A 22,292-nucleotide genomic window follows, 5' to 3' on the forward strand; every position below is an offset into this window, starting at 1 on the left:
GTGTACCCCTTTCAGAGATCACATTTAGTTCCCCTTAAAACATTCACATGTTGCATGAGATGAAGTGTTTAACTTTCTGTCCGTAAAATAAATATTTTTATTAGCAATTATGTAGTCCTGTAACATCATTTCATGATTAATATATAAAAAATAACATTCTTAACAAATGACAGTATAATAAGCACACTGATTGAGGAGTCATAGTAGAATGACCTGACATTTACACTTTACGTGTAGTGTTGGAGTTGTCCAACTTTTTGTGTGGCCATAAACGCACCAGTGGCTAATTGCCATAGTGTATGTTGGTGCAGGTGAGAGAGAGAGCAAGCGGCTGCTGTTGATATAACAGATGACAAAGAGTTGCTTTTAGCTTGGTTTGTACGGTAGACAACGACTAGTTTTGCTGGATAAAAGTATTTTACACATTATTTTGGTGTGGTTATGGCCGACAAACAATTTTGCTAAATAAATGGACCGATGGAATTCCTGTCCTAAGTGTCTCCACAGACGTTACAATAATTTAAGTGTTGACAAACATTGTTTTATCTGTTGTGGCCGCCTTTCGTCACCGGTTACTCACAGTTGCATTGCAAAATCATACAAAACAAACGACTTGTTTATTTTGTTTAGAGTGGGATTTGATTTTTTGCGCGGCATAGATTTGCTGTGCGCAGAGGACGCGTGAGCATTGCGCAGTTTCGCACCTTAGAGGGAACGTTAATTGTGACTACATTAAACTTTAGTAATTATAAAAGGAGATGATAATGTATAATTATTTAAGACACCATGAATAAGCGGTAGAAAATTGATGGATGGATGGATTATTGAATGAAATTGAATTTCCTTTTCAACTTTTAGGAAGCCAACGATGGGACAATGCCTGCGTACTTTCGTTTCCTCACCATCTTAGCCTTCCATGTCTTCCTTCAGGAGAAGGTAGGCAGTCAATGTAGGACAGCAATTTTTAAGTTAGTGGTTGGGTCACAGTGCCTGTCATCATAATACTCTTGTTCTTGAAAGTATTCTGCACTAGGGTATACAGTCAAACCTTGGTTTTTGTTCATAATTTGTCAGATGAAAACCAAATTATACAAAAACTGAGTGTATTTTTCCAATCCAAATGATCCGTTCCAGACACCCACAAATATAAACAAAAACCCACTTTATAGAGAACATTTGTAGTTTTACATACATAAAAAAATGTTAAGTACATATAATTGAATGATAAAATGAAAACATTTACTTTTAATATAACGTTTACCTTTTTATTGAAGACTTCTTGGTGGGGAGGCGAGAGTGGTGAGTAGAGCTTGAGGAGAGAGTATCGACTTTTGGTGGTCTGTGTCATGTTCAGTAACACTAGTATTGAGTAGGGATGTAATAATATATGGTATTAATGATGACTGCGGTAAAACTCCCGATGGTTAGTATTACTGTTTTAAAAAACATTTTTCAAAAAACCGATTAACTACACTTTGATAAACTTACGGACTGACGCCAGCTCACGAGCTTAAATGCTTAAAATGAAAACGAGACATTTACGTCTTTCCCCATTAAGACATTACATACCTGTAATGGCTGTAACTTAACAAAATGTGGTAAAAGTGAAGCGGTGTGAATACATTCCGGGTGCACTGTACAATAACCAAGACAGTATAGATCTTGAAAGTGTGACTTGGAAATGCATTGCGGGTCTTGCTGGACTCTGAATCGCTTATTTACATAAGTGAATGCTTGACTCTCTGCCTAAGTTGATTTTTTATTGAGCAAGTTCAAAACATTGCGTGAATGTGCGGCGTCATTAACTGCCACAATTGTGGTCATAATCGCATTAGGAAAACAAAGGATTTTGTAAGATTTTTCTAATTTCAAGCGTGAAAGCAAAGCTGTAGGAAGTCGGGTTATGAAGCTAATCAAGAGACGGCGAATAGCCTGATAGCAGCCGTGAGACCAACAGACATGACTTTCAATGCCATCACCTGGTACGTGTTGGTGTGTTCATGGCTTTTTCAGACTGGTAAGTTTGAATCAAGGTCTGTTTTATTCAGTAACACACGTAGCATTTAGTTGGGTTATGCGTTAGGCACGCTAGCTGCGGGCAACAAACAACGTACAGTATTTTGGAAAAAAGCATGTTTTGTACTTTTTAATTGTGGAGAAGCAAACCGATAAAGTATTTTTACAGAGGTAGCGCAGTGTTCAAAGTATTTCAAAGTTTAAAAAAAAAATTCAGGGGAACCCTGTTTATGAAACAAGGCTGGGGGACCTCACGCATCTTGGACACATAAGAGATTAAGGCCGTAGATTACGCACAATTTGAACAAAGGACTGTGCCTTAACAGGCTTTGCATTCTGAAATTCTTCACCTGGTATTAAAACTGACTCCCTTGCCATAATGTAGACAAGTTTAGCGGCACTTTTTCTTGTTTCAAATTTCTCGTCCATCGGACGTTCAATCCCACCATTTTTTGTATTTATTTTTCAGGTAAGTGAGTCTTTGGAATAGGGTACAGTTTGTCTTAATACAGTCCCTTGTTTTTTTATTTTGTACGATCCATTTTATTCCAGTTTGTTTCTTGTGCTTTGCATTGCAAACAAAGCCTTAATCCAACAAGTATGTCTACCCAGCCCCCACAATGCACTGCAAAATCACGTGGCCTTTCGAACCCTGTACGAAAACTGAGGCGAAAATTTGCGGCAAAACACAAATCATGAAAAGCGGCCGTGTGAAATCCAAGGTTTGACTGCACTAGAATATCCAAGCTACTGAGATGGTTAATTTGGGGAGGATTTGAGGTACTGCCCTCCAGTGTTTGGGAATGTTAAATGTTGTTCTTTTATTCAGGTGGATTTGGCTGTGATTGAAGTTGGGATTGGCGGAGCGTATGACTGCACCAACGTTATAAGGTAACGTTTTCACTCAAATAAAAAGTTACAGTATTTGGAGATCGTATTTTGGACTTGATAGTTCAGCATTTTTTGATGCATTGCAAATATGACACGTCGCAATTACTGTTTACTATAATACTTTCCGTAATGTTTCAATTTGAATACAAGACAGTTCCCGTAGGTTTGTTGCTTTCGAATGATTTAGTTTCTTCGAACAAAGGACAAAGTGTAAAGACTTCTTCTATATGAAAATTATCTGTGTGATCTGGTGCTATATAGAAGAAAAAAATAACATGATCCCCAGCAGTGTTTCCCCACATATTGGCAATCTATATATTGCGGCGGGGACAGAGGGGGTGTTGTGGGGGCATGGCCAGGGTTGTGTCAATATGACATTGTATAAATGGTTATAACGCATGTATTAAAAAAAAAAAAAGTTATACACATATTTCAAAGACAAATCTGTTATTAGTATATTTTTCTTGTTGCATTATATTGTCAGTCCGTGTGTGCACGCCTGAATAAAAACTAAACAAAAAAGTTTACAGAAATAAAATCATATCTAATTTTGTTTTGTAGACATGTGTGAGAAGTTTGGAATATATTCAATCACAGAAAAATTATGTTCTTATATTTGAGTCAATACGGTACTGATTCTCCACCTCTGCAGGAGACCTTGGGTATGTGGTATCTCATCTCTAGGAATAGACCACACTCAGATTCTTGGAGACACCTTGGAAAAGATTGCCTGGCAAAAAGGTGGCATCTTTAAGGTCAGTTTTGGGATCACACACATGACATGGTATGTCCTTGTCTATTTGTTAGCTTTTCACCACATCATAAAGCACAACACATTCACAGAGCAGACTTTCAATAGTCCAGAAGAAGGCGCTATTTACCGACACCCAAACATCCTTGAACGTAGATTGCATTTTGGTACAATATACTTGTGCGCAGACAAAGTTTTTTGAGGGAGAGCTGTCTCACACCTGCTGACACTTCAGCCTTCAACAGAGCTGTCGTAGCTTCCTGGTGTCTAAAACAGCTGTCAGCAGATAAGACACATCTGTCTGCACACAATCATTTTATACCTATATTTTAAGAAGACATGATCAATGCAATTGATCTATTATTGATTATTGCTACAATGTGTGGCAGCTTAAGATACTTGTTGTTTGACAGCCTGACTGTTACATGATTTCCTTCACTCATCAACTTAGCAGTTTTTGCGTTCAAATTTATAATACCAAAAATAGCAAATCAATTGCGTTTTTTTGCCCGAAAATTCGCAATTACATTTTTCTCAATCGTGCAGGCCAACTAGACTAAGCCATTCCACTCGGGTTGGTAACAAAAAAATTAAATAATTTGATCAATATCATTTACATTTTGCAATACTGATTTATTATATTGATACGCCGCCTCCCAACACTGGATAGTCTTGTTGGTATAGCAGTAGCATCACACTATGCTAATGTTATCTTACATTAACTTTAATAAGCTCTCCGGAACAAAACAAAACCTAAGGGGTTTACTAGGTACCACCTTATTCTCTGTGGGCAATGTAAATACAGTAATAAGAGGCCATATCAACTTTGGTTGGCAAAGAGATATCCCCACACTCATCTTCAAGTGGCTCATTTAGGTGCTCAGCGTTCGTCATACAACGTCAACATCTGACTGAAACTTTATTTACTATATTTTTAACTGAGAGTCTTGTATAAAGACTGTCAGTGTTGCACAAGCTCACTATGAAGAAAGCTGTACCTCAGGAGATCCTACTGTTGACTTCTTCATCTCCCTGGACACTTAACACAGCACTGTTGTCAAGTGTGCCAGAAAAACTAAGAGCACATTCCAGTTTTCAAAATGAAATCGCTATGTGTTATATCCTGTCTGATTTTGCTATCTAAACAAGGGTCTGAGAGAAATATCTTACAAATGTACTGTTATTTTGTACTTCAAGAAACAAAACCTTAATGCAATTTGCAGTAATGAAACTTTGCAGGACAAGTACACTTTTACTTACAACTCCTAATTTCAAAATTGCCTTTTTGAGACGTCTTGTTCACAGTTCAAGTTTAGTCTGTCCAATTTACAAGTTAACACGGGAAAAGAAAACCACTACGTACATAAATATTTTGTAACAGACTTAAGACATTTTCAGTGTTTACTGTAAGTGCAGATCGAATCAAATGATTGATTAATCGATTTAGAACGTTATGTGCTGCAAAACCAAAGCACAGCCAAATCCATAAATTATTTAAAGGATCAAATGACAAACATAAAAATATTGCAGTCATTACTTTTACTGCAGATCAATGAGTCAATAGTACAGTTTGCCAAAGAGACATTACAAATAGAAAAAATCATGAATACATACACTTAAAAATATTGAATTGAGTTTCCCACACCCATTTCTGTCTGAAATTTCTCAATAAGCTAATTAACAGGCAGATTTGCCTCTTTTATTTAAATTGCAGTGATATTAGAGGGCGGGTAATCAAACTGCAGAAGTTGTGAAGACCACCTCATGCCAAAATAATGTGGCATACTTTTTCAGGTTAATAAATTAAAGTGCCACCTTTTGCACTTGACAGTCATGATGGCCATTGCTATTTGGAGTTGTACTGTTAGAATGCATGGTAAAAGTTTTTCCAATTTCATACTTTGCCTGGTAATGTTCTCACACACATGCGTAAACACAGTTAATACTGTAAATTAGGCCCCTGGCATTGTTGCCTCCTGTTGTCTGTGGGGAGGTAGCCATTTGTACCTAGTTTGTCATTCCAACATGGGCACAATGAACTCTGCCTGGTATCAAATGTGACATTACCCAGCACGTCTCTTCAAAAAGTAGTTAACAGAATGAGAATGTTTTTCTAATTCTCCTCTGCCAAGTAACATGCTGATTCCCCAATGCATGCTTTATAGCCAGGAGTCCCTGCTTTCACAGTCAAACAGCCAGAAGAGGCAATGTCCATGCTGAAGAGCAGGGCCAAAGAAATCCACGTAAGTTTAGACCAACCAAACAATGATTGTGTTTTAGTTACCTTTTTGTAAATACAGAGAATCCGGGAAGTATTCACAGTGCTTCTTTTTCCACATTTTGTTATGTTACAACCTTGTTCCAAAATAAAATACATTCGTTTTTGTCCTCCGGATTTTACACAGAATACCCCAATATGACTATGTGACAAATATTTTGAGATGTTTGCAGATTTATTTAAAAAAAAAAAAAAAAAAGTGCATTTACATAAGTATTCACAGCCTTTAGTCAATACTTCGTAGATGTACCTTTGGCAGCAATTACAGCCTCAAGTCTTTTTGAATATGATGCCACAAGCTTAGCACACCTATCTTTGGGCAGCACCCATTCTTCTTTGCAGCATCTCTCAAGCTCCATCAGGTCCTATAGGAAGCGTTGGTGCGCAGCCATTTTCAGATATCTCCAGAGATGTTCAATTGGATTCAAGTCTGTACTCTGGCTGCACCATTTAAGGACATTTACAGAGTTGTTCTGATGCAATTCGTTTGATGAATTGTCGCCCCAGTCGCAGTCCAAGAGTGCTCTGGAGTAGGTTTTCATCCAGGATGCTCTGTACCTTTCTGCATTCATCGTTCCCTCTATCCTGACTAGTCTCCAAGTTCCTGCTAATGAAAAACATCCCCACGGCATGATGCTGCCACCACCATGCTTCACTGTAGGGACGGTCTTTGCCTGGTGATGAGCGGTGCCTGCTTTTCTCCAAACATCAAGCTCAGTCTTTGTCTCATAAGACTACATCATTTTGTTTTTCATGGTCTGAGTGTGTGAGCAGAGTTTGGCAACCTTTTATGTGGGAAGGGCTTCCGTCTGGCCACTCTACCATACAGGACTGATTGGTGGATTGCTGCGGAGATGGTTGTCCTTCTGTAAGATTCTCACACAGGAATGCTGTAGCTCTGACCATCGGGTTCTTCGTCACCTCCCTGACTAGGGCCCATCTCCCTCGATCGCTCAGGAAGAGTCCTGGTGTTTCCAAACTTCTTCCCTGATGGAGCCAACTGTGCTCATTGAGACCTTTTTAAAGGCAGCAGATATTTGTCTGTGCCCTTCCCCGGATTCGTGCCTTGAGACAATCCAATCTCTGGGCTCTCCAGACAATTCTCTCAAATTAATTCTTGGTTTTTGCTCTGTCATGCACTGTCATGTGTGGGAACTTTTTATAGACAGGTGTGTGCCTCTCCAAATCATGTCCAACCAACTGGATTTACCACAGGTGGGCTTCAATTAAGCCAGAGGAACATCTCAAGGATGTTTAGTTAAAACGGAATGCTCCTGAGCTTACGTTTGAGCTTCAAGGCAAAGGCTATGAATAATAATGTACATTTTATTTCTTAGTTTTTTTATTTCTATTTTATTTCTTTTTTGTAAAAAAAAAACTAAAAACAACTTTCACATTGTCATTACAGGGTATTTTGTTTCTAATGCTGAAAATGAATGTAATATATTTTGGAATGAGGCTTTAACATAACAAAATGTGGCAAAAGTGAAGCACTGTGAATACTTTACGGTTGCATTGTAACTTCACCTGACCCGCTGTTTGTAGTGTCCCCTCTGGGTGTGTCCAGACTTAGAGCAGTACCAGGCAAACTGTGGACCTCTGAGTCTGGGCTTGGCAGGGCAACACCAGCGTGCCAATGCCACTCTCGCCCTGCAGTTGAGTCACACTTGGTTACAAAGGAGATGTCTACCAGGTAATGCATTGATGAATGTTTTTTACATACCTGGTAGGAAAGAAAACATTTTGCGCACTGTTTCTTTACAGAAGAAAAGTATTTGTCCACCAGACTTAAGACGACAACTATATCTGAAGCACCTCCCTTTACACCTTCTCCCAACATGAAGAAAGGTACATTTTATACACTAGTGTTGATTGAGCCCAGGGGTGCCCATTAGATGGATCGCGAGCTACCAGTCGATCACGGAGGGTGTGTCAGTCGATTGCCAGCCAGGCATAAAAAAAAAATAGACCTAAAAACTATCCATCATCAATCTTCACTATGACGTCACTCGATTGACATTTAACAGCACCTGAGGCTCTTGTGAGATGACGCTGGCTGCTGCAAGCTCAGTATTAAGAAGAACGGACGACCGTCCGGAAAGCGAGAAACACTTTTTATTTCCACAGACTCTCACGCCGTACATGCTGTCAAAAGTCTAAATACCGACCGCACAGTTCCTGTGTTCACAATAAAAGTGCTGCTCCATCCTGCCTGCGCTAACAAAATAAGAATCTCAGAAAGCTATCACACACAAGCTAGCAAGCTACGGAGTTTGCCGTCAATGTATTTCTTGTAAAGTGTATAAAAATACTATAAAACGAAAATGGAAGCTGGACAAATAAGATGCCAAAAACAACCACTACTATGTGGTATTGGACAGAAAATAGGACTTTTTTTCTTCTCCACAATGTAAATTAAAAAATGTGGACGTATGTATATATCAATGTGTATATATGTATATTGTGTGCGTGTATGTATGTATATATATATGTGTGTATGTATATGAAGATGAGGGCGATCACTTTGACTTGGTCATTTGAAAAGTAGCTCACCTGCTGAAAGTGTGGGCACCCCTGATCTCGCCAGTAACATTTTATTACTATGTTTCTCTGCAACTAAAGTTCAACATTTTGAGTACTGTACTCCGTTATGTATACGTCTTATCTTGTTTGTGCTTATATACTGTGGGCAAAATAAGTATTTGATCCCTTGATGATTTTCTAAATTTGCCCCCTCACACAGATATGAACAGTTCATAAGGTTAGAAATGTGTAGGACTTTTTTCGACTAAGGATTCTCATTGTCTAATCTAATTTATTAGATTTTGTCAAAACATTTTTTTAACATTTGTTGTATGCTAGCGAGAGCACAGCTAATGGGGAGCCCCACAAATAAACAACTCTTATTAGAGACACTTTCCACCTTAAAGAAAAACACTCCAATAAACACAGTAAAGATTGAATAGTTTAGAAAGGTTCCGTTCTATGCTGCGGGTGTTTCCTTTTTCGATGGCCAGGTCTGTCACTTTTAGCGGGTCATGAGCATTCCATTGCATCTTCCTCAAGATGCGGGCGAGTGCACAGTGCGTTTGATTTAATGTGAACAATATCATTGGTCCACCGTGACCCGTTTGGCAATTTCTTTGGTCTGTTGTGACGAGGTTAATTACTATGTGAAGCTTGTCAACCCGAAAAAAATCCATAAAATTCGGCACATCATTGTATAAAGCGCAGGGCTCAACGTCTGGGGGGGGAAAATAGTGGCTTGTAGACTGTAAATTGTGGTACACTATTTAGAACTGAGAGAAGACTGTGCTCTTAATCTCAACATCTTATGTCAATTTAAAAAACACCAGTCACAGGAACAGTCACTTCAATTCAAACCTCTCCACAACCACCATGGGTAAGACCAAAGAGCTTTCTAAACACCATGGGGACTAGATTGTAGACCTGCGCAAGACTGGAATAGACTACACTATTGATAATTAACACCTGGTTTTTATAACCAATATCCCTCTTGAGATGTGTGCAACCCTGCTGATCAATTACAATAAATGTCTGGCCGCTGTGCTTAACAAGTCTTTCTACGCCAAGTGCTAAATCAAATACTGTATTATACTACTATAATATACTATTTCTCTCAATTAAATACAAATGTATTTATAACCTTTTATTCTATCTATATTTGTTTTACAATCTTTCTCTCTGGACTATTTGTATCTATTGTAAGGGGGTTAACATTCAAAACCAGCACGGTTTCAAATACTTATTTTTCCTGTATTCTTTAATACAACGCAGGACGAGTATCACACGCACTGGATTTAATTTTTTTTTTTTTTTTTTTACTTTTGGTATTAGGACTTGCCAACACTGAATGGCCTGGGAGGAATCAAACAATTAAACATGGAGAAGTCACATACTTTTTGGATGGTGCTCACACCATGCGCAGTATGCAAGCTTGTGTGGACTGGTTCCGAGAGACAGCAGCAGAGCATGAAAGGAATTCATGGTGACTATCGGTGACATGCACACATAACATTGACACTCAAATAATTACTTTGTAAAATGCATTTAAATTATTTTACTTTTTAAAGGTCATTTCAATTTTACTTGCTTTGGAGCATTTTTTACATTTTAATTTATTTTGGCACTCACTCCGGTTTGGACTTGGAAATGTTGGCACAGGTGTCCTGCCAACTACTTACATAAAGTGGGATTTGCTTGGTTATCAGTTGTCATCATAGTCAAGTACAACAGTTGGTATTCACATGATCAAACATGTCTGACTCTGTCCTCTAAAGCCAGATTTGTTTGAGTAGATTTAAAACCATTTCATTTGTTCTGTGGACCGAGCCTAATATCGCATAGTTGCCATAGACAACCCAAACTTTGTTGAAAGCAAATTTAAGAAGTGTTTTCTGGTCCATCCAGCCATCCATTTTCTACCGCTTATTCCCTTCGGGGTCGCGGGGGGCGCTGGAGCCTATCTCAGCTACAATCGGGCGGAAGGCGGGGTACACTCTGGACAAGTCGCCACCTCATCGCAGGGCCTGTTTTCTGGTCATTAAATTATTTATTTTTTTTGTGGCTGTTTTGTGATTGATTGGCGACTAGTCCAGGGTGTATTTTGCCTTTTGCTCCGAGTCAGCTTGGATAGGGTCCAACTCATTGCAAAACAGTATCCGCACTAGAAAATGGATGGGTGGACGGATGGGGTATTTTGGTAAATGTGGTCAGATGTCATTCACTTCATATTTGAATAAATATTACCCATCAAGGGTCTTGATGCAACCAACCTAAACAATCTGTTGAACTGGACTAAAATCCTTATTTTATGTTGTTCAAAAGTCTTCTGAGGCCACCCATCCATATATCCATTCATTTTAATTTGCTGATCAGTGTCTGGGTCACGACGGCAGTAGCAGTCTTTGCAGGGAAGCACAGGCTTACCTTTCCCCTTCTCTAACTCCACTGGGGGATAGTCCTTCCCAGTCCAGATGTGAGACATAATCCCTAGGTCTGCCCCAGAGGCATTTGGCATTTGGTCTCTACCCAAAGTTCAAGACCAAAGGTGAGTTTAGAAAGAAGCACTACTATTAAATTGAGAGCTTTGCTTTCTGGCTTAGAAAGGGTCAAGGGCAAAGGTTTTTTTTTGGTGGTGAATGGCAAAACTTTTAATTTACTTTTCTGAACTTGAAGGAGCTAGCTTATATCTTGGACACATTTAAAGACATTTAAAAAAAATTCTAAATTTTAATTAGCTTTAATATTTAAACATTGCCCCCTTTGGTACAACAGTTACAGTGCCGGTTTTAGGTTGACTTATTAGCAGTTCACCTGAAAAAATAGACTTCAGGCTCAGTGAGAGACACATTTTTTTGTCTGGTCCAATTGAAGTCAAGTAATGCTTTTGAGAAACAAGACTGCTGGAGCTGTTTTGACCCATTGCAAATCCCCACCATTAACTAATTAACCAGGATGAATTAATAGTATTAAACTATTAAACCATATCATTGGTGGTAGTGAGTCAATTTTATTAAGTTTCATCATCTTAGGCTTCATAAAGGGGAACTTCACTTTTTTGGGGGGAATCATTCACAATCATTATGAAAGACATGACGACGGATGCATTTTTAAAATGCATTTTCACTCGTAAATAAAAGTCTGCTTACAGCTGTGCCAATAAGGTACTCTATTCCGCCCATAACACCCAATAAAAAAGTTCATGACTTGAATATTGACCAATTATTAGTGATATTTTTATTATAAGCGCTAATGCAGACAAATTCTATATAGCAGCATAGTGATCACTAGCGTGTGCCTATGTTGACATCGAGTGGTAAGCTGTTTCCTCGCTTACTTTGCTCATCAAACTTTATAGTAGATCATAAATCATGCCTCACCTGCAGGTGAGAGGCATGATTTATAAGAACAAGAATGTAATCTGACAAGTTGATACACTTTGAACGCAAATTTAGACCCGGAAATGGCGAGAATGACACGAAAAGACGTTTGGTTACACGTTCCTTTTCTTCTAAACGTTCGTACATGAAAATCGTAGCAGTCGGCATCCTAACGACAGCAGACCTTGTACAGTAAGGGATGTTTTATTAGGATTGTTGGCTCTCATGAAGTCTGCAGTGAGTAGTAATCAGTGATGTAGTGAGGGGAAAAAAGCGACATGTGTTTTTTTAATTAATGCGCCGCATATGCTTAAAATGAGCAAAATACATAAATAGGAAACGTTATTAAAAATGTGCCTGTTACTACATTACATATATACTTACAGCATGTATATAAAACCATGATGAAAGTATTCGGATGTTTTTTAAGGGCTTTTGTAGGCAGAATATAGCGACTTCCATAGGCCCCTTTTGTAAGCAGACTTTTGATCGCATTTAATTAATATTTAGAATGCATAAAAAATATGTTATTGTCTTACATAAGGATTGTGAATGGTAGGCACAATTTCCAAAAAAGTGCAGTTCCCAGTAAATGTCTGCTTAAGTCATGCCGATGAATTTTACATGCCATATACTATTTCACTGATTTCTGTACTATCCTGGTACTTGTTTGAAAGAAGTATTATGTTGTATTGTGTTGTAGTGGACCTGTAGCCAGAATCTTGCTCTTTAATGCTACAGGAGAGAGAGACTGCGCAGCCATGCTGAAACTTCTGATGGTGAGTAGACTGTCACAGAATTTTTCCACAGTCACCACTATTAATGTTCGGGATGCAATGGTATGGTTACCTTTTGAACTTTATTGATTTTTCATATGAAACTTAAACGACGACAAAATGCTGGCAGTTAACTAGTAAATACAATTCTCAAATAAAATTTTCAAAAATGCAAGAATATAGATATATGCATGCATGCGTATATGTGTGCGTGCGTGCGTGCGTGCGTGCGTGCGTGCGTGCGTGCGTGCGTGTTTTGAAAGATGGCACCTGATGGCCATAAGATGGAACTGAACTTTTTGTCAATGTAGATTAGGGATGATACTCGAAACCGTTTTTCCCGGTTGTTCGATAAGAAAAGAACCGAGTCCTCGGACTCGAATCCCTTTTTGAGAACCGGTACCCGTTATCGAGACCACTATAGTAAAGAAAAAGAGTTGGTTCTTTATTCGAATCGCTGGGAACGAATCCCGACCCAACCAGAAATGCCCCTTGAGACATCACAAGAAATTACGTCACGTAGCTCAGTCATTAGGCGCAGATAGGGAAAGCAGAAAGCGCTCCAAGGTGTAATAAAATTCAAAACAAAAGGTATAATTCAATGAATAACTTTACTGAGAGATTTGAGCAGGGTACAATGTCAAACACATGACGAACACTTTTACGACCAACCGGAAACATAGCAACCAGGCTAGCAACGCACCTCCTTTACGGCAGCTGTCGCAACGTTCTTAAAGCAACTGCAGCAAATACATATATAAACAACATATACGACATCTCTCTTTTTTAACTTTTGTTTTTCTTTCCTTGTAAACAAAACAAAATCGCACTGTATATGTGTTGTCTGTCTAATTATAAATAATGCAGACGAGGCGTGTTGGCTGAGTTCTTGACGTTTACTTTCACAGCGTGCTCATAACCTTTTTCTTAGCTGCCGGGTGAGACAAGAAACAATACTTTTCGGGGCTACCGCGCATGCTCGTCACTCCCGTTGCATGCTGGGTAGTGTAGTTGTTATATTCCCTAGCTCATAACATAACATCACATCTATCTATCTACCCTATAAAGAAATAATGTTAACTCAATAAAGTGTATTTCTTTTTTAGCTTTAACTTTTCATTTTTTAGCACTGTAACCAGATTTGCAAACAACTTTTCTCTTCATAGAATTTTCTTTCAATAAAGAAAGTGCAAAAATGTCAAAGCATCATAACAAACAGTTATATCAAATAGCAGCAGAAGTGCACTTTTTGGAGAGCTGTATTATAAGTTTTGTGCCCAAGGGACTGATTTTATTTAACACTATTATTATTTATACACCTATAGTGATCACAGAGACAGGTTGTTTTTGTGTTACTGTATATATTTGTTTTTCTGAAAAATCCCACTTAATATACTTTGGGTAACAGTCAATATTTATTTATTTAGTTTTATTTTTTTAGGGGGGTAACAGTCAATATTTATTTATTTATTAGATTTTATTTTTTTCTTATATAATAAAAGTGAGCTTTTGTTAAACCAAATATTGTGTTTTTTTTCCATATACAACAACCTATCTGGACTCGATAAGAGAATCGATAAGGAATCGGTTCGATAAGAGGATTCGATAATAGGCTCGAACTCGATAATTTCTTATCAAACATCATCCCTAATGTAGATAAAAATAGTGTTCATGTATGTGATCTGGGGCTGCCAATTATGGCCAATGTAATAATTAAGATTATTGTTATCGATATTGAAAATATGATTACTAATTGGTAGGTAAAGCAGTGTTGGGGTGTCAACGTAATACCATCATGTAATCTGCTGTCGTTGTCGGCATCCTTCCATCTCGGGAGACGATGGGGTAGATCCAAAAAGGGGGGTCCAGTAGATCTACATGACCTGGGCATGGAACTATGGAGGGCAAGCTGTTGTCCAGTAATGTCTAATAAAAAGGCTCTAGATAAACATTATCCATATATCTAAAGACAAGTATTTGTTTTTTTTGTTCATTAATAATTTCAACTTGTCAGCTTTTTGTCATTACATGATGTCTTTATCTCTTATTTTTACATTTTGATAGAGGGAGGTATTTTTTTCGTAATTTTTTTAAGTTATGTACATTTGTATGTACATGTAGATGCTGTATCGGGACAGATCCATTGAGAGTTTAAGCAGAAATATGTTGTATAGTAATCAACTATAGACAATAAAACATTAACAAAATGCTGTGTCACACTTTTTGAAGTAATACCTTTGTGACATGAAAAAAACAAAAGGAATGGAAAAAAATCATGGTGTTTACTTTTTTATATCTATATAAAACATAAAGCAGTTTGGCTAATAAAGATTAAGTCTAATAAACAAGCTTTGTTCTTCTCCAACGCCTCCTAGTTAGTGGTTCAATACAACAGTTTGGCCAACAAAAATAAAGAGTGATACCTTTCACATCGAATACACAATCTTCACAGCCTTAGTTCAGTTCGATGAGATTAGAAAACATTTTAGCCAGTATTGATGTTATTTGAACATTGATACAGTTTGCAGTTAAATAAAGGAGTGAGAATCCAAGAAAGAAAAAAAAAGACTTTATAAACAAGTTGTGACAACGTTCTCGACACGTTGCCTGCTGCATGTTTCCTCACGGCATTAACTCTGTCACAGCAGCTGATGGACGCTGTATTGAGAAAATAAAAGCAACATCAAATAGTTTTCTACTTCGCTGTATACTTTTAGTGTCGGGACAATATTGTCCACACCTGTCGCCATCTAAACACAGCAGTGCGCTCTTGAGCGCACGCCGAGAAGCGAGGGAAAATGACATTAAACCAAGCGCTTGGCTCCGTTTACTACGAGGGGAAATCTCTGGAGCAAAGTCTTTGTAGTTTGTCCGCCATGATAATCAAGCCAAATGACGCTAGTGCGCATGCTCCTGACTTCGTGTTGCCTAAAATGCATAAATAGATGACGTTTTTTCTGTAATTAAAAAATTAGACGGTATTACTAACCGTCACAAATTGTCATTATACCGTTAACCGTTACATCCCTAATCTATTAACAAGTAAAAAGTCAAGGGCGGTCACGGCATGTTCTTGCCGCTGATGCTGGTAAATTTTTTTAGGGCATTACGACAAGTGACAAGGGCGGTCGTGAATTCAAGCACTGCATCTGTCGTTATATTTTGACAAAGATGGGGAAAAACACACTACTCGTAAACGGCGCGTGAACAGCGACAAACATCAGTAGACGTGAATTTAAATCATGAAATGCAATTTTACACGAGCAAAAACTATTTTTCCAGGAGAGTTTTTACACCCATTTCCATGACCCAGCCACGCGCAAATATGTTGTAGCCCTCCATGCTTTTCCAAAGCAGTTTAACTCTGAGTTTAATAGTTTGGTTTCTGTTTCAGCCTTGCCATTTTGATTTTGCTGTGTTCTGCCCTAACATCACTGAGACCATCACTTCCTGTAATGCAGGTGAGATCACTTAGTCCATATATTTATGTCAGTATTTCCCATTATATTTATTTGTTTTTGGTCGTCTGCCATTAATCAGTTTGACCCACCAAGAATAGATTTGACATTTCCTGCTAGAGTTGTTAGTTCATACTAAATGTATTGCTTACTCGAAAATACCTGAAATGGTCACTTTGTTGTGTAGTACAAATTTTCTTTGAATTGAAGTACTACAGTTGTTAAATGTTGAAAAAAATGGCTTTAATGGTAAAAAAAATAAGATTTTGGAAATAAGATAGCTTACCGACAGACTGCCATGCCCTGGGATTGTCACATGACAAGCATTCCTAAATGTCCTGTACGCCATATATTGACTTAATGAGATAAAGTCAAGCACAAAGATGTATTGGATGCATTTTAACACATTTTAAAACTACTCACTTTTTAGGGGTATGCAATCACATCACAGGCAATGGTAGGCTTTTACAGGAACTTTCCCATTTACCCAGGTAAATAAAGTTACCCCCCTGTGTTTCCACCAAAAACTACCCGGGTAGATTTAGTTCCACAGGAGAATTTTTGGTTCCCGGTAACGAGATGAGACTTTCGGAAGTTCCCCAGGAACCTTAGGGTTCGACAGCACACCCCCGCCCTTCTGATTGGTTTTTCATTGTCTGTGGCTAATATTGTATTTATTTTTAGTCCCCTAGCTGACATGCTAGCAGCTAATTGTGTATCTCCATATACAGTGTGGAACCGCTTGCCTCATAATCACCTTAATTACGACAAATACATTTGCATTTCTTAATAGATAGATAGTACTTTATTGATTCCTTCAGGAGAGTTCCCTCAGGAAAATTTAAGTTCCAGCAGTAGTGTACAAAATTGTAAAAAGTAAATAATGGGGGTATAAGTGGAAACAAAATAAAAAAATATTACAATAGAATAAAAATAAAAATATCTTAAGTATCAAGTATTAGGATGAGGCTAAACATGTTACACACCAGAGCAATCAGGCGCAGGCATGCTAATAGCCGAGCTAGCTGGAAACAACAGAAGAAATAAGTGCCTAATAAAAAGTGTAGCTGGAACCACATTGCAGCAGGTTGTAAGCAGCTAGTAACAAAAATATATGATTAGAGAGAGGATAATATAACTGCAACTGTTGTGTCCGCATTGTCACAGTCAGTTTGCGACATGTAAGAGGAGAGTGGCTCAATCAATAATCAAGAATGATTTGATTTGTATTTTCATTGTCTCAATATTGTTTGGGTGTTGTTTTTTAAATAGTTTTTGTGAATGTTTGCAATTTCAGAGAATAATTCCCTGGACACAGGACGACTTTAAAGGCCAAACCTATTTTAATAAGTAATTAATAGTTTTTGATTAGTTATTGTTTACTATTGACTTAATTTTGCTCAAGCAATTTGATTTTTTTAAAAGAGATTAAGGAAGTAGTTAAAAATATAGTGCTGATATTGTTAAACTGTCTACAGCATTCACTATAGATAAGTTTAAAAAATTACAATCAAGACATGTGATCAGTATTGGTATCAGCCGATCTCTCTCGTGGATGATTGGAATCGGCAGCATAAATTCCTGATCCGAACAGCCGCACTCCCAGGATGGCATATTTCCATTATTATGTCCCCTGCATATTGAACAGGGGAAATTATTAAAATCAATGCATTTTTGCAATAACTGGGTTGTTACTCCTAAAAATCTTTTAAGACGAAGAGTTGTAATATTTTCATATTCCAGGTATTTCTCACAAAACATGTTTGTGACATGAGACCATAAGCATTTTTTTTTTCATTATTATTAAAAACCTCTAAAGGCCTTAGTGGCCACATGCGTGGACAGAACCTTTTAGCTCCTATTTCCAAAATTGTGTACACTACTGAATTGGGGTCTTATGCTGCTTATGTGGACACTTATACTGCTATCTGGTGGTGTCAGAAGAGTATAACATACAATGGAATTTGGAAAAAAAGTGTAAAAAATTAGCATGTCACTACACATGAAGTACACGTTTGTGTACCAATGGACTAAGTACATCATATCAAAAGATGATTTTTAGTTTTTATTCTAATTAGGGTCCAATAAGCCCAAATAGCAAAGAGAAATAAAAAAAAGCATGTAAACAAACAGCTTGGTTAAGGAATTGCAGTTTTTGTATCACCACCCACTCTTCCACAACGCGATTGTTTACCAGCCCAACACTAACGCCGCACCCACCAGGTACAACGGGAAAATTTGGGGAAATATGCCACTATATTCTTATCAGGAATAGGCTAGGAATATGTTTGGAGTAGAATTTCACATTGACATTTTTTATCTGTTTCTTAACCTAAAACTGGGTCCCCCACAGATTGCAGTGTGTGATCTGCGTATACCAGTGGCCTGTTTTTAAGTCTTTAAAAAGCCTTTGTGTTTTTATTTTTATTAAGGATCCCCATTAGCTGGTTGCCTCAACAACCCACTAGTCTTCCTGGGGTCCACAATTCAATACAATTACAAGTAAAAGCATATAATTATAACTACACAATACAGAAAAAAATAAAAGCATCAATAAAAAACAAGCAAACAATTTACAGTCACAGAATAATAATTACCATATAAATATAACTACACAATATAAAACCAAACAAATCATCAACGAGCAAACTAATTTAAAAACTCAGATAAAATATTACTCTCTTTTTAAAAACCGGTTTACTTTCAATGCTGGTGAGAATTTGAGGCAGGTTATTCCAGAGCGATAAAGATCTATAAATAAAAGATTTCCGCAAAGCATTCTTCCTGGGACGAGGGAGTACAAAATGCCCCTCACTGGATGCCCTGGTATTGTGGTTATGTATAGTGCTACTGTGAACTATTTGGGCCATGAGAAAAGCAGGAGTTTTACTACCGGTTACAGATTTGAACAATATAAGAGTATTAGCTGACAACCTGTTCTGCACTGTTAGCCAGGAAAGAGAAGCATGCATTTGGTTCACATTGGTTCTTAGTGAACAACCAAGAACCAGCCTTGCTGCCCTATTCTGGACAATCTGGAGCTTACTGATCTCACCACTTGCAGCAGACGCCCAGACTGTAGAACAATAGTCAATATGACACAAACTAAACTCTTAACAATTTGACAAAGAAGAGGTGGATCAGCAAAAGCAGCACATTGGTTGCATTGTTTCTTTATGAAGCGCTTTTCATACATTATTTTGACTTGTTGAAGAAACACAATTAACTAGAGTTGACATGCAATTATCCATACAGAAAGCAATGGCGCTTGTTTCCCATTTTCTGTGTGGGATTTTACATTTGACAGTTACTGTGTATTCATCACTCATCTGTGCTGCTGTTGCTTCTCAGACCAACTGAACTTCAATGTGTCGGTGGAACACATGTTAACCCGCTGCCTGGACAACGAGAGGAGCTGGCGCTTGCACAATAGCACGGGGGACACAGGCAGCAACCCACTTCTGATTGAGGACAGCTTGTCTTTAGCCCCCGACAAGAAAGCGGACACACTGGTGTTCCCCTGTATCCTTAGCGCCCTCCACTGGATCACACAGGGTAGAGACCCTGTGCTGGCGGACCCTTCCAAGAAAGTGTTCCCGTTGAAACCCAGTGTGAATGCCAAAGCTGCTCCACTCTGCAATGCAGCCCAGATTCACATACTTATCACTGGTAGCCTGCATCTGGTAGGAGGGGCACTAAAACATCTTGTTCCTCAATCCGCCTAGGAACTGGAATTCCTGTTAGAATTAGCATGGGGCTGTTATCTTTATGGGCGCTATTGTTCTGGGCAGTGGTACAGTATCACATAGATGAGTGCACCCTTCACTTTTCAGCAGCCGTTTTTAGTATATCTTCTCAAGGGAGTGAAACTGTGTTATAACTTTAGGGTAGTCTGTGTATAGCTTGTAAAGTAGTAAAGATTGAACGTACTTAACACACAGGTTACTGTACAAAAGTGTGTGTGAAACGCTGGACACTTGCCACCCTCCATAGTTGCTATCTTGGCTACATAGCAGAAGGGGAGGGACTAACTTGAGTGGTTGCAATTCACCATTTAAAAGGAGAGGAAGCAGGCAAACATGCGATCGTCAACAACCGTAACCAATTTGAGACAAAATTTGCACAGAAATTAATTAGTGTACATACACCATTTGAGACACAACCAATATTTTGTGAGCACCATTGCTATTTAGCACAGCCTTTAATCCATTTAGCCAAGGAAGTAATAAGAGTGGCATAGTTTGATACTGAAATCCTCTTTCTCTCATTTATGGTGTCATGGTGGCCTCACCAGTTTCGGCCGCACTCATGCTTGACTGGCGGCTAGACTCACGTGTTGCCAGCTGTTAAAACAATAATTGCTGTGTTCGGTGGATAGTTAAGCTATATTGTACAAAAGCTGTACACTGTCTACTCTAAAGAATGTCTTAAGTTTCATTTCTAGTCCCTTGAGAAGATGCAGTACTATATAAAAATTGTTGCTAAACTTTGGGGCGTGCTCTTTGTGTAAGCTGTACAGAAGATCACTGATATTTGCGGAGGTTGCTTTCTAAAACCACAGAAATGGGATTTGTCTTGGCAAAAATACATATTTTTGCACCATAAAAATGCTAAATTGCGAATATGCAGGGATCTATTTATGTTCGAGAGAAATTGTCTCCATGCACTGTGGAGTTCGAACTAAGGCAGCTTCATCACCGGTGAAGCCTTAAACACTGGAGTGCCATGTCATCCCACTTGAAGTCAAAAATGTGTTTACATCGGGTGTATATTCAGTTTTAAATGATAATATTTTTGTACATCACCCATTCCAAAAGGTATATTTGTGTGTCTGTTTAGATACATGTATACATAGATACAAACATACAGTGGTAGCTCGGTTTTTGTTGTTTTTTTTCTAAACCAAATTGTACAAAAACTGAAGCAATTTTTCCCATAACAAATAATATAAATCAAATTAATTTGTTCTGGATACTCAAAAATATGAACACAATTATTTTTTTATAAAGAATTATTTATAGTTTACATGTAGAAAAATAATTTAATACCAATAAATGATGCATGAAATGTATAGATGAATATTTTTAACATCACGTTTACCTTAATTGAAGACTCTTTGTTAGCAAAGAGGGAGGAACCACATGGACATGGTCGTACCGTTCTCGGAGTTTAACATTTCAATAGTATTTCTCACTTTTGTCCAAGTGCTGTCACAACTTTATTTACGCTCGTGGTGGGTTATTTTGTAGTACTCAAAAATTAAAACACATTCTTTGTGGGGGCACTCCATTCTACAGAATGATGTGCAGGCAAACAGACTAGTTTAGTCATACAATAATTGAAATGGTGAGGAAAACGGGGAAAATTATAATGGGGAAAAACATTTATTACAAAATGTAGGGCATATGAAAAATCCAGTTCCACTGTACATGAATACAGTACCGTATATGTACAGTACACGTATATACACAAATTATATCCCCTTCTACATCCACTTAAGTCAGTTAATGAATAAGAGTGTAATACACAATATGGTTGCAGGTGGAAGTTTTTAATGATTCATGAATGTCACAGTCACAGAAGTTCTCACTTAGTACCTCATGTAAGCCCATTACCCCTGCAAATGTTTAGGAGGGGAGATTATGTCATTTAAATGTTCTAATTTACCCTCTTACAATGACTTCACATGAACTTTTTCCAATTAATGATTTCCCCCACTGTAACTTAATCACATTTGTATATGTCACATAAAGAACTGAGTTAAAAAGTTTTTGGAAGTGAATTTTGATCCATCATGTCTTAATACCAAGTCAAATATTTTTTTTAATGCAAAGTGAGTGGAAAGCGTTGCATTTGTCTCAGCCACATTCATTGAAGCAGGGTTTAAGTAAAACATAATACATGCACTTCTGGTGGCAGCTTGTGCAATGTGACGCAGCCTTAATAAGGACGAGCCAGTATTATTCGAGGCATTTTTCTAAAAGACATCAGAAATGTATAAGCCTGCGGTATATATGAGTAATCATTTTCTTCTGAATACATGTCGACCTGCCCCCTGTAATGGCATATTGCCACTACAAGTTAAACACTAAAATAAAACTGCCTAAAAACATTCATCCTATGTTTTTGTCATCACCTTTATCTCCATGTTGGTGGTTGGGTGAATTTGAAGTCTTACCAAACAAGTAAATAAAATGTTAAATAAAACTGTTCCCTTTC

General features: G+C 37.9%; 1 protein-coding gene across 1 annotated transcript in view; it reads left to right on the forward strand.

Annotated features, from left to right (window-relative positions):
- Window positions 1–22,189, forward strand: part of fpgs (folylpolyglutamate synthase) — a 50,516-nt gene extending 28,327 nt beyond the window's left edge. Inside the window, exons 6-15 of the mRNA XM_062031378.1 lie at window positions 859–936; window positions 2,846–2,907; window positions 3,560–3,662; window positions 5,824–5,901; window positions 7,482–7,629; window positions 7,701–7,784; window positions 9,795–9,945; window positions 12,543–12,618; window positions 16,010–16,076; window positions 19,425–22,189. Of these exons, the coding sequence (XP_061887362.1) occupies window positions 859–936; window positions 2,846–2,907; window positions 3,560–3,662; window positions 5,824–5,901; window positions 7,482–7,629; window positions 7,701–7,784; window positions 9,795–9,945; window positions 12,543–12,618; window positions 16,010–16,076; window positions 19,425–19,798 (1,221 nt within the window). The 3' untranslated portion in view covers window positions 19,799–22,189. The remainder of the gene's footprint in view (window positions 1–858; window positions 937–2,845; window positions 2,908–3,559; window positions 3,663–5,823; window positions 5,902–7,481; window positions 7,630–7,700; window positions 7,785–9,794; window positions 9,946–12,542; window positions 12,619–16,009; window positions 16,077–19,424) is intronic.
- Window positions 22,190–22,292: the final 103 nt, after the last annotated feature.

Source organism: Entelurus aequoreus, linkage group LG21, assembly GCF_033978785.1.
Source record: "Entelurus aequoreus isolate RoL-2023_Sb linkage group LG21, RoL_Eaeq_v1.1, whole genome shotgun sequence".
In the NCBI taxonomy this organism is placed as follows: Eukaryota; Metazoa; Chordata; class Actinopteri; order Syngnathiformes; family Syngnathidae; genus Entelurus; species Entelurus aequoreus.